This window comes from Triturus cristatus, chromosome 6 (genome assembly GCF_964204655.1).
Source record: "Triturus cristatus chromosome 6, aTriCri1.1, whole genome shotgun sequence".
In the NCBI taxonomy this organism is placed as follows: Eukaryota; Metazoa; Chordata; class Amphibia; order Caudata; family Salamandridae; genus Triturus; species Triturus cristatus.
In genome coordinates this window covers 1,646,775,636-1,646,789,127 of record NC_140589.1, presented here as the reverse complement: position 1 = coordinate 1,646,789,127, position 13,492 = coordinate 1,646,775,636, and the positions used below count along the sequence as shown (strand labels likewise).

At 42.1% G+C, this 13,492-nt stretch overlaps 1 protein-coding gene across 1 annotated transcript in view; it reads right to left on the bottom strand.

The window, feature by feature from the left end:
• HAAO (3-hydroxyanthranilate 3,4-dioxygenase) overlaps positions 1–13,492 on the bottom strand; it is a 763,099-nt gene that overhangs the window by 506,681 nt on the left and 242,926 nt on the right. Inside the window, exon 3 of the mRNA XM_085612800.1 lies at positions 595–678. Within this exon, the coding sequence (XP_085468926.1) occupies positions 595–678 (84 nt within the window). The remainder of the gene's footprint in view (positions 1–594; positions 679–13,492) is intronic.

Sequence of the window (13,492 nt, the reverse complement as noted above, 5' to 3'; positions counted from 1 at the left end):
AAATGCTCTGTACCTGAATTATAGGTCTTATAAAGGCCTATAATGAGGGCTAGGACCTTTAATAAGCAGTGTAGCCGGAGGCAGAGCAGATATATGGTAATTAAAACATTTCACACACTGTGGTAGAATGTTCTAAATGAAACGGGGAGAAACAGAAAAACTAACATGACATGTTTGAGAAGAAGGCCTATGCCAGCCATTATTGGCAAAGAGCCACTCTATTGTCTTCAATTGGGCTACCAACATTGCAATGTTCTAATGACATGTAGTGTAATATTTTCCTTGGATAGATACTGTATTAAACTGTAAAAATAAAGTGAGCAGCTTGAACACCTAGAGGGTCCAGTTTATCAACTGTAATGAACTGAACTCTTTTCAGCTTGGTGTGAGAACTTACATTCCAGCACTTTTATTTAGAGCCTGGCAGTAGAAAAAGATACCCATTGCATAACTTTGATATTTTTCTTGTTTATGAAGGCTGTTAATCAAAATTATATTTAAAACACAGCATTCTGAAGGCAGACATAGGAGCTGTACATTTTAAATATCACTTGTAAATGAAAATGTACAATGTGCAATAAAACAAGCAAATACCTCTCCTTCTCGAATGTGGATATTCTTGTGTTTTCCATTTTCAATTATCTTCAGGCACATATCCCCATGCATTTGGAAAAATAGCTGTAAAAATAACATTTATTTCAATTAATCATACTGCCAAAAAAGGTTTGTTTCATCTGTAAACTCTGCAGCACTTTTGTGCATACACACCCTATAACTCTGCAGTCTCAAGTGCCTCTCCTCTTCGAGATATACCCGCACCCGCATAAAGTGCTTGGAATTCAACCTATAAAACTTTCTTTATGCAACAAACTTTCAGCTTTTGCTGAACTGAATATTACAAGTGTTCTGTTCACGTGGTCTCCGAGAGCAGAACTAGTTGGCCTTTCGACTTTTGAGCTCCAATGCACTCTGTTGTGGCTCAATCAGTTTCTGTGGCATCTTGCTCTTGCACTGAAACCCTTCCTTTAACTCAATCCACGCGCACCTTTGCTAATATTTTTATTTGCACCCTATGTTTCAATAGTTTATGTTCATTAGTTCTTCGCAATTATTTAGGGTGCACCCCCCTCCCTTGAGAAGTTGAGGACATTTTTCATCCTCCGCCACACAACCACTGTATATATAACTATTGACCATACAGATTTGAGCAAAACACATCGTAGATTGGAAAAAAGGATTCATTGCATTTTGGTTGGCATTTCAAAAACATCTGGATCTCATTATCATGCAGGCGAACAGTGAGTGCATGCTTTAAGTGACTTTGTAAAAGTAAAATGTCTGCATCGTGTTGTTCCCAAAGGTGAAGTATTTGAAAAGTCTCTGTTGACTACATCATTAACATTTTAACGTGGTTTCCGTCCTTATGCTTGAAAATAGTACTGTTCAGTGTTTCTATTTGCATGTTTCAGTCTAGCTGCTTTGTCTTGCATTTCCACAGCCAGAACATTCTTCTGTTGTTTATTGTATGCTCCTTAAATGTATAAAGGCTTCCATGGCATAGATTAGTGGGTCCTCGCAGCACATACAGTTCTGCCACTGTAGTGCCTTCTACAGCCCTGGAGCAGGCAGATGAATTACGCCACACGAGACCTGTCGTTAAACATGTCTTTATTCTTCTGCATACACGCACACACAGTGTGCTTCATCTAGGCCGGAGCGGAGTTCGTGGAGTGGCGCTACTCTGAGATCCGTGAGCAGCAGAGTACAGTCCATAGTTTTGTTCGAGCAGATTTTTTGCGAAGAGTTTCTTCCGCACTGAAAAAGCAGTTTCCTCAATGGAAGGAGCATCTCCCTCAACACAAGGATCAACTTTCTCAATGCAAGCAGTAGCAGCCTGTTGTCACCGCCCAAGTTCAGAAATCTTGCAGGGAGGTGGTATAATGTGAGATTTCTCTTGTCTGCGCTGAGTTTTTAGGAACTCCATGCGGAGTGGGCAAATCTCCGTGAACACTGTCGCCAGAGCGGAATTTTTCACCTACCCCTGGCATTATCTCATACTCAACATTAACCACACTGTAACACCTTGAGACGATGTTCCTGTTCAGAATTCGCCCCTAAACCACAAAGGTCCCAGTGCTTACAACATCCATATGCTACATCTACCCCTTTGTTAAATAAAAAGTGTGAACATTTTGAAAATCACATTTCTACAATCAGTTGGTAATACGATCACACTTATCGAACGGACTGGGTGCTCCGAGATGATCGAGGTCCACCTTAATTGGACAACGGTGTCATTGGCTCAGGTGCTGGAGTGGAATCTACAGGCAGGGCTGCCTCAAGCATTGTTTCAGGACTCAACAAGTGTCACAGTAGGTGTTTGACATGTGACGTGTCCCAAGAGATGGATTGACCAGGGCAATATGCTGTTCTCATGCTGTTATCACATGTCTTTTGCACGCCATAAACTGTAGAGGATTAGCGGCAAAAGGAGTGCCCGTTTTCCATCTTCATTTCTGTTTAACCAGTACCCAGGTTTCTTTGTCCTGGGCATGACAACACTGATCGGCATATGTTTTCATTTTCCTTTTTCGAGTCGTGTCAGTGTCTCAAACCTGGTCAATATTCACTGATCGATCCGAGGTCCATTGAGGTAGTTTTGTTCTGATGGCTCTCCCAAATAGCAAGGTGCTGGACTCCTACCAGTTGTGGAGTGAAGAGTTGATCAATAGGCTCGTAGGACCTGGCACATGGCTTGGCTGAGATCAATTCCTTCCATGGATGCTTGCTGATAACTCAGTTGAGGGGTGCCCATGAATTGTTCTACTACACCATTTGCTTGGGGCCAGAGAGGAGTACTCCTTTTGTCATTGATGTTGAGTCAGACAAGAAACTCTTTGGACTCTTTACTGCTAAAGAGTGGGCCATTGTCAGATTTCAGGATTTCAGGAACGCCTCATGTTGCAAAGATGTCATCAAGTCGTTCTATGACCTTGTCATGGGTTGTCGAAGATAGTTCTTCCACCAAAGGAAAATGTGAATATTCATCCAAGACTACCATGAGATGGTGTCTATTTCGCAAAAGTTCAAAAAAGTCACCTGCAACTCTCTCCCATGCAAGAGCAGGAAGGTCAGACATTGTCATTGGGTGTTGAGTCACCTTGGGAGACTAGCAATTACAAATGTGGCACATTTTCAGCTCCTTCTCAACTTGCTCATCTGGTCGTGGGAACCACACTAAATCTCGTAGGGCTCTTTTGGTGGCTACGATACAGCGGTGTTCTTCATGAGCCAGTACGATGACCCGTTGTCTTAAGCTTTGAGGCATGATGATTCTCAAGCCGCTCAGTATAACGCCTTCTTGAGGAACAGCTAACTTATCCTACACATTTCAAAAAATTTCAAAGTCAGATACAAATATTTATTATAATTTAAAACTCAAAAAAGTCCACATTAAGTAAAATAATTTTTCATAAAAGACAATTCATACAGGGTAAACTATACAGAATTATAAAATACAAGAAGAAACCATTCGGCGCACAACTATACAATAGATAAAAAAGGCCTCACAGACAGAAAAGGTGCAAATGCGCAATTGAATCAATGAAACATTATAAAACAATACTTGAAGAATGCAGAATATTATACAAGCTTAATAAATGCGGCAAAAAAATGGTGCAAAATGTTTTTAAATGCAACACTAATACAGTACTTCTATTTGTGCAATGCTCCCAGCTTTACAGAGCAGTACTAATGCAGTAATTCAATTTATACTGTACAAAATATTTAGAGCCTAAAATGCCATATTCCACACATTCAAAGCCAAATATACAGTTACTATACAATTTCAACATTCAAACATATCTAAAATATGTTTAAACATTGTTTAAAATATTTAATAGTTTTTGCACAAACTATTTCTGATGGAGGTGCAAAGAGACAATACCCTGGCCTCCCCTGCCGAAGTTATGTTGTACTTTAAGAAAAATGGTCTTAACAATTGACGTCGCATTGAATCTAGGAGAGGACAAACAAATATCAAATGATATAAATCTTGAACACAATTCCCACAAAACTCAGAAAGCCTCTCCTCCCTAGGTAATCCTTCCCAGGAAACAGTGATAATTTGTAACAGAAGCAAATTCAACCTTCAAAACAAAATAGTTCTGTGCACACCATGGGGGACGTTCTATAATACATATCGTTGTGGTAAATGCTACTCGCCACTATTATTTCATTCTGGGCATGCTGAGCACACAGTACAATGTCCCTCTTCCGGCTCACTTCATAAATTGATTTTTGATCAGATTTTTCAAGATAAGCTTTGGAAGTGGTACCACTCTGACCAAATTCAAACATAGCGAAAGTTTTCATATAATTTGAAAAGATGGCACTTCTGCCCTTTAAGCAATAACAAATGTCATATTTTAATGCAGTCCGGATGGAACCTGAGTCACTATTCAGTATGTTATTCCCCCACCTTATAACAGCAGCCATAGCTAGCACATTCGTAGAGAGGAGCCCAAATTTGGGCAATCCAGAACGCTGAGAAGCTCCAATTCACTCCTTCTTATTCCTCCGAAACTGAAAAAGAAAACCACACAATACCAATCGTTCTCTGGCAACGCTCCCGGGATGTGGATAGCTCTCCCTAGAGTCCTGAGATGCAACGCCTCCTTCTCCTGTTTCAAAAGGGACCTGAAAATCCATCTCCTTAACAAATACTTTTCTGACCAACGTCAACTAACCTAGACTACAATATCCGAGTTTACTCCTCTCTCTTGACATTCAAGGATAGTTGGTGACCGGACTGTGTTAACCACCTTATCTTCCACGCTGTATTTTTTTTATCCCTGGTTTTGCTTCCTTACTGCCTGCCTACTATGCAATGCAATTTCCGTCTGTTTTTCTTTACAGTATGTATGTAAAGCGCTCTGATACCTACGGGTCAAGCTAGCTCTCCTCCAGTTCAAGTTGATGGTATTATTTATTTAAGTCAAGACGAGAAGACGCTTTAGCTCCATTCAATTACATGATCATGTTCGCTAGCTATGGACCAGGGAGTCTCTCTTTGCCTGGCGCAAATCAACGCAGATGCGCACTGCTCCACTATTGTCCTTTTTTGGTACTACTACTACTATGGGTGAAACCCTTGGCGTGGTGCCTGTGGAACATTCAATGATGTCATGCTTTGTAAGTGCTTCTAACTCTTTCTCCACAGCTTCTTGTAAATGGTAAGCAACTCCATGGTGTCATTGAGCAACATGGTGAATGTCTTTATTGATATGAAACTTTAGTTAAATTTTTTTGAGTTTTCCAAGGCCATGAAACATCAATGGGAATCGGCTAGTGATCCCAGACTGAGCACACAGATTGTAGTTAAGGCATTTTGACACCATATCAGTAGCGCTGGCAAAACTGAGCAAACAGGCACTCAACAAAATCCCTCGTAGAACATAAATGATGGCTGGCATCAATGTCTTTTTGTGTCGCATTGTCGTAGTGAATGACCCTTAGCTTTGCAGTGGCTTAGAAGCGGCCCGGGTGTATATCTTCTTGTCTGATGGTGTGAGGTGAGGCACAGGGGATAAGCATTGAACTTTTCCATGGGCGTAATATCAATCGAAGCACCACTGTCTATGATAAAAGTCATTAGGTGATCATTTATTTTCAGCGTGACATTGGGACAGTGTCCAAATTAAGTTTGAGGCTTTGTTTGGTGAGTTTTCTTTGAGCTGGGATCTTCTTTCCAGGCAGCAAACTCCACATGTGCACGCTGTCATTCGGTAGACATCTTCAGAGAACACCCATCTTCTTCACTGGTAGTCGATAGTGATGTTGAAGACCACTTGTACAGTGAGCTTGATGTCAATTGATTTTGCCTGGCCCGATTTGTCGTAGCTGATGTTGCTTTTGGTTTTGTGGCAGTGACGAGGGTGCTTCCGGAACATTTTTGCTTCAATATTTACTTTCAATCATGACGCACTTAATTTTTCTTTAGCTTTGGACACAGTTATGAAATGATTCTTTTTTTCCACAACCTTTGCAGACCTGCCCGATGGCAGGACATTCAAATTCATGGTTAGATTCCTGTAATTCTTTGTGGATAATTTGAAGGGTGCCAGTGGGTATCGCCTTCTGATCAAGTGGCATGAAATAGCCAAAGTTATGCGTTATCCTCCAGAGGACAAAACATCCTATCTGGCACTCACAAAGTTTTTATTGTAAATGTTTTAGCTTTCGTCAATATGATTTAACAACTCGTATTCAAAAACCGTATAACTTCAAATGTAGATAATTTGCTCATACAACCTTCCTTTTATTCTTGTCATTAGTGGAAGCTTCATCAATATAATAGTGTTAGGAGATCACACTATATACCCATCATGGTCTTCAATTATCCATGAATACAAAACACCCAATGCATCATCAGGGTATAGGTCCTAAAACATAATGTTTCACATGAAAGAAGATAGTACTAGACAAGCAGAAACATGTAGACTTCAGAAGGAATGTGAATTCAGAAAAATGTGCTCGTAAACATTCTAAAGGCAGATGGGTGAAAATAAACAGAATAGTGTTCGCAACCAATATGTGCTGCTCGTTTTTACAGTCGAATCAAAACGGTTAGAAGAAGAATGTGTACTAAGGGCCACTGTAAGGAATCATGGACAAAATAAAAACTGGTGTGTTATATGAAGGAAGTGTGACATAGAAGATCGTATGATCTGATATATGTGGGCAGTTCCCCGTAACAAGACTAATAATAACGATGGCTGCTTAGGTAACGAAAGACCCAGTGCTCTACCGATTAAATACGTTCCTTGGAGCATGCGTGAACCATAGTATGTCAAGCCAATTGTGCCGGCTCTTTCTTTTAAAAAAACGTCTGTTACACTGTTATATATAATGTCACATCACAGCATGTAGAATCTTATCTCAACATGTATACATTCCATGCAGCAAGTCCAACAAAAAAAAGTTCAGCAAAAATGGAGGAGATAAGGCAAAAAGTTTGAGGGAAAAGCACCCTAAGACTGACAGTTCTAACAGTACACAAAAGAACAATTGTTTAGAGTGCTACCCCAAGCAATAGCTAGTGTTTGATGTACCACCCTAAGTGGCAAAGTTATGTCCAGACATTTGTCCCGTGCTCACTGAGCCACTCGAACCAACCTACAACGAGCTCGAATCAGTGCGAAAGTGGTCTTAGGTTGCTTGTTTTCCAGGTCAGGGAGAACCTAGCTTAGCAGTTTGGATTGGACTGATTTGCATATTTTTGGGTACAAACTGATGTGAAATGGTGGGATAAAGAAAAATGGGTTGGAATGTTACACCAAGCAATTTCCAGTGGTTAAAGTGATATTGCAAGTGTACATCACATCACCTTTTGTGTGTTTGATGTACTGCCCTAAGTGGCAAGGATAAGCCTAGACGTCGGTATCATGCTTACTGTGCTATTGGAGCCAAGCTACACATGACTGTCAAATAGGCCTGGGCGAAGCACTACGCTACGCTCGCGTAGTTTGCGAAGTTCGCGCTACTTCGCACTACGCAAACTGCACGTAGCACAGTGCGAACACGCGTAGCGTAGTGTTGCGTAGTGCTGCGGTCATTTTTTGCTTGCTCGCGGTCCTCAACGTCAAGTTGGCGACCGCGAGCAAGCAAAATGACATCCTGGCTAGACTTTTTCCTTGTTCGCGATCGCGAGCATGGAAAATAAACCTCCCGGCGAGATTCCCAACGCGAGAAGGTCAGGTTTCTCATTGCGAGGGGTCGCGTATGCTCGCGACCGCTCGCGATGAGAAACTACCAGTTCGCGTTGAGAAAGCTGCAGCTCGAGTAAAAATCTACTCGAGCAGCAGAAAACTACAGCTCGCACTGTGCAAGATGCCATTTTCAATGATTGCACAGTGCCGGTTGCTTGTCCGCACTGTGCAATCATTGAAAACAACATCTTGCACAGTGCGAACATGTTACTTCGCAGTTCGCGAAGTGCTACGCGTAGCTCGCGTAGTGCGAACTTCACTTTGCGTAGCTTCGCGAAGTGCTACTTCGCGAACTACGCCCACCCTTACTGTCAAACCACATTCAGGAAGAACCTGGTATTGGGTTGCTTGTGTTATGGTTCTGGGAGGGTCTGGCTTAGCATTTAGGGCTGGACTGTTCCTAATGGAGCAGAGTCAAGACTGATTTGCATATACCGGGTCCAAACTGACATGGCATTTTGGGCAAACAAACAATGGGCTAGAATGCTACCCCGAGCGATTGCCAGTGGTTATTGCAAGCATTCCTTTCATCAGCTTTTGTGTGTTCAAAATATCAGCTCCACAGGGAGAGAAAAGCCTGGGTTCTAAATTCAACTCAAGACTTTGAAAGAATTGTGATTACTAATTAGCATTTGTAATGGATTCAGTTTAGTAGCTTAAATTATACCACTGTACAGAGCGATATATTTAAATTAATAATTAATATATAAATGGGCAATGTCATTATTATTCGATACTATATGACATTCAATTCTGTTATCAGTATATACTGTTACGATGCTCTCCCCTACTCGGCTTCAAACCCCCTTACTGCTGCTTCCTCTCCTCAGTGTACTGCTGTAGACATCTTGCCTGGTGTGTGACTGCACCTGCTGCTATCCCAGAGCTCCTTCACTGAGTATGCTAGCCAGCTAGCAGGCCTTCTCACTTCTGCATTTCATGTGCCCGATTGTGTTGATGTGAATGACTGCATAATGAATGATTGGTTGAGCGGGTCTGAGTGGGCACTTGGTGAGACAGTAAGTGAAGGCATGAGCATGTTGCTGTGAGGGAGTGAATAAGGGTTGTGCTAGAGCTACTTTGAGCACATGCATATTTAAAAAGGGAGCAAATGCAAGAGTGCATTGGTGTCAACGAGTACAAGTATGAGTGTGAAGGTAAAAGGGTGTGAGTGGATTCCCGGTGAGACTATGCATGACTGATGGTCCAGGTTGAGTTAGTATGCGGGGAGGAGGGTCTTGAGTGAGCTGGTTTAAGTGGGTACCTGGTGTGGCAGTGAATGAGTGCATCGGTGAGTTGACCTGAGTGAGTGGATGTGGCCAGCAGAACAGAGTGTTAAAAAAGGGAGCAAATGCAAGAGTGCATTGGTATCAACAAATGCAAGTATGAGTGTGAAGGTGAATGGTGTGCGTGGATTTCTGGCAGGACCAGACTGGGAACAGAAACCAGCCTTGGCAAACTGCTCTGCTGGCAGCCGGGTGGTGGGTGCGGCCGAGCTGTTTTCTATGGCCGTTTTCAGCCGATTTTGTTACAGGGGGCCGATTTGCCGGCCCATGATAACAAACACGCCCCCCCCCCCGGCCCAAAACCAGCCCCCACCCTGGCAGCCCACCGGGGGAACGCTCTGTGCCTGCTACAGCCAGTGTGGCCTTGATTCCTGGTAAGACAATCCATGACTGATTGTTCAGGTTGAGTTTGTATGTGAGGCATGGGGGTCTTGAGTGAGCTAATTCAAATGGGTACTTGGTGGGGCAGTGAATGATTGCATCATTGAGTTGATCTGAGTGAGTGGACATGGCCAGCAGCACAGAGTCTTCAAAAACGCTGTATCCTTACATATACTAGTGGCAACATGGTTGTTTATTTTGGTGGTTACTCATTGCCAGTTTAAATACAATACTGCTACAGCACATGCATCCTTTGCTATTTTGGTAAATCAAGTATATTTTGCAAAGCCAGGAGGTCTGGCTGAAATGAACTGAAACTCTAAGCCAGCCCTTTTGGCTTTGGCTTTGTCATTGAATAGTTAATCTGTGTAATGGCTGTGATACATTATTAAGGCCCTTAGCTTCATGTGCATTTGCCACGAGAACATCATTTGTGATGTTATCATTGGAACATAGTGCATGCTCCACATTGAAAATGATGACAACCTGCTGTGCAGGGGCATAGAAAGACTGGTGGCTGAGCTGACTTTGACCTATCATTGGTGACAGAGGTACACGTTTTGGGCATTCTGGTTTCAAGACAATCAAGGTGTGTTTTGCACAGTAGTTCAATAATGCTCGGATTTTACTTGTGAAACCCCAAAGGCTAATACCCTGTGCTATAGCTTTATGAGCATTGCTCATGTGTTTAGAAGTATGGTGGATAGGGTGGATAAGTAATGGCTATTGGTCACTTCAATGCTATGCACTGCATGCATCCATCACAGATCTATATTGGTGCTAATGACTCTATCCTCTATGACTCTATCCTAATGAGTCAATCCTCCTTGATCAATTATTTTCCCATGTAACAGATTGCTGGTGACTGATTTATTTGCGACAGCACTGAGCTCTGCTTTTTGTTTCTGTATTTATTTAGGAGTTATTAAATGTTCTGCTTTCGCGATATTGGTGTTGATGTGCTAGCATATCCCCAACAAGCCTTTTGTGGACAGAATGATAAGAAACCGCAATTGAACATTGTTTTGTATAGATTTGCATTGGATTATGACTGAAGGGATGCTCTTCTGATTGTTAGTATTGTAACTTGAGAGAGCCTGCAGGGTGATCATTGTGATGAAGAGGTCTAATATTGTCATATCATGTGTTAAGACTAGATCCGAGGAATGATCATCCTTTTAGGTGGGCAGAATCATATGCTGTTTATACCTTGCATTGCCACATTTTCAACTGCTCCAGTGTGATGTTTCTTGTGTTTTGTTGTTCCACCTAGTGACATCATTGTGCCTAAAGGTCGATTGCCTGGTGTGATATTCAGAGCTTTGGCACAATACTGTGATGAGCATCAGGCTAATAGGTATTTCACCCATTGGCCTGGAGGTCCTATGAAAGTAATGCATGCTAATTATTTGGAGTATGTTTAGGCCAATTATCCATTTTAATTAAATTCCCTATTTTTCTTTGTACTTTTATAATCTGGGGGAAGACTTTATCAATTAATCGCATTAGAGAGGCAAGTTTTTCTTTAAACCAGCCTTTGCCAGTGGTTTTCAGGCCTTCCACAGTTACATGGTTGCATGGAGCAGGCATGGGTACCTCGATAAAGCTCTAAGAAAGTTAATAAGATCTCAGATAGTTAAAGGCCCCCCGGGGACCACAAACATATAAAACGGTAACTATTCAAATGATGCCCCTTACAATTGTAATACTTCATCAGCTAATCTTTGTATGTTTTCTCCAAATAAATGTTAATTCTGGCTAGTAAAAACTAACTTTCCTCACTATGCAGAAACTTGTGGCAATTCTATTGCTCTCAGTTTTCACAGAATATGAATTAAACCAACTATAATACTGAAAAAGTACACCAATCCTACATCAGTGGTCTGTGACCTACTGTGTCCAGATATAGTTCCATGGTAGGGTCTGTAACCCAAAAGGTCAGAGTGATTATAAAAGAGGTTGTCCCAAAACAACGAAGTATGGAACTAGTTGCTAATGAATACCAACACCGCTGAAATCGGGGATACTATATAATTGTGGTATTTTAATAGGGTTAAGAAAAATGTGGTTCATTATAAGGTTTGTGCCACATGCATATTTGAAGAATTGTATTCTTCATGAGTATCAATTAACATATTATGCAGTGGTGGATTATTTTATAAGAGGGTAACTTTTCCTCTGCTTAGAAATGCCGAGATCGTTGAAGTTCAGAACCATGTCTCAAAGTAAGTCCAAACTAACCAAACGCTTTTATAAATCTTGGGTGGCGGAATGTAATAATAAAGCTGCAGAACTCTGCGAGAGAAAACATTTTATAAAATCACCTCAGAATAGTTAATTTCTCGAAGAAGACTGAAAAGCACGGTAGGTTCTTGAGAACGGTTGTCCCATATACCAGCTGAATATTAGCAAGGGTGCAGCCCTGAGGTTTCTGGTACAAAGGTTTATATCAATGCAACCTTCATTACTGGCATCCCAAAATAGATCTATTACTCATATTAATCATAGATCTAGCTATCATAGCTATCTTGTCTCACATATCCAGAAGGTGGTAGCATGGAAATAGATTGGGAAAAAAACTGCATAGTACATTATTTAACTGAAATGTCTGATACAGATAGATGCTTAGCCATATTACATTCAAACAATGACAACTGGGACCATTGAAGTAAGGCAGGTGGTCTAGCAGGTCAAGGGTAGGTGGAGCACCATGCACACACCTGACAAGCATGGTATCACCATCATACTTCAGAGATCCCCATCTTTCTAGCAGGGATCTCTGTGTCTTCAGTGTAGCCACTGGTGAAGGTACTTTGCCTAAGGCATTACTGAACAGCAAGCAAACCCCAGGTTTGCTTTACCTAGATGTTATTCTTAATTTGTTTTCTGAAAGCAAACTCTCAAAAGTGGGAATTTACTTTAGAAAAACACAAAATCTATGGCTTGATGCACAGGGAGTTTTATCACAGCGTGTGGTGATCACTAATTGATTATCCAACGTGGATCCTACAAGCATTGGATGGCAGTCCTGGAAAGGAAATCAAGTTATGATTGCCCCATACTAAACAGGAAAAGGGGAGAGTCACCATGGCTTGTCTTTAGTGAGTGGGACGTTGTGTCAAGGGTTTCTGACAAGCAGTGAGCTCAAGCTCCATAGTCAGAAACCCTGGGTTCACCCACATGCAAATGGGTGGGGGAGCAGTATGTTTGGTAAGCAAGGCCATTTTTTGTTGTTAGATATCTTGCATCCACCAAGCACTGAACTTACAAGTGTTTCATTCTTGAATGAAAAGGCATGACCTGGGACCAGTAACAGCTACTACTGGACCTGGGTGGTGAGGCGGGGGCAGAGTTTTGGGGAGCGGTGGCTGGAAAAAACACCTACTTGTGACAGCCGGCCGGCCACTGACTCTTCACTGTCGTCTTCTTCCTGGCTCCGGTCCCGCAGCAAGATGCAGGAAGCACGCCGCTCCCAGCCTCCTGATAGCCAATTACAGTAATGCAGTGTGTGATTGGACTAAGCGCCATGGATCTGTGCTCAGCCACGGAATAGAGGCCAGGGGCATGTTCTCTACGCAGGCTGTAATGCAGCACGCATGGAGAAGATATGAAGTGCGCATTAATGTTTGGCCGGCCCAAGAGGGCCGGCCAAACAGTCATGTGCACTTAGGAGTGGGCAAACTCCTCCTCCCCTGTCGTCGGAGAAGTCCCGCCCACCCCAAATGCAAAACTGCAGCAGTAGGAAACTTAGAATGATAATAACACGAGTTATTATCATTTTATGTTTCGTTTACTTCACAACTGTGAAGCAGTGGGGCGACGCTCCTCCACCTTAGGGGAGGAGCTGCCGCTGCGTGGGACACATTCCTGAGTAGCACAAGTGATTTCGTTTTTTCCTTCACATGAAATATTTTGACCTTTGAGGTAAAGCCAGTAGCGGCTAGTGCTGGAGAGGTTTGGGGCTCCACCCATATCCTCTGTGGCACCTGTACTTTAAAGCCTTTTACCATAAATAAAAATATAAATTTTAAACAAAACTCATTCCTGACTGCCTTG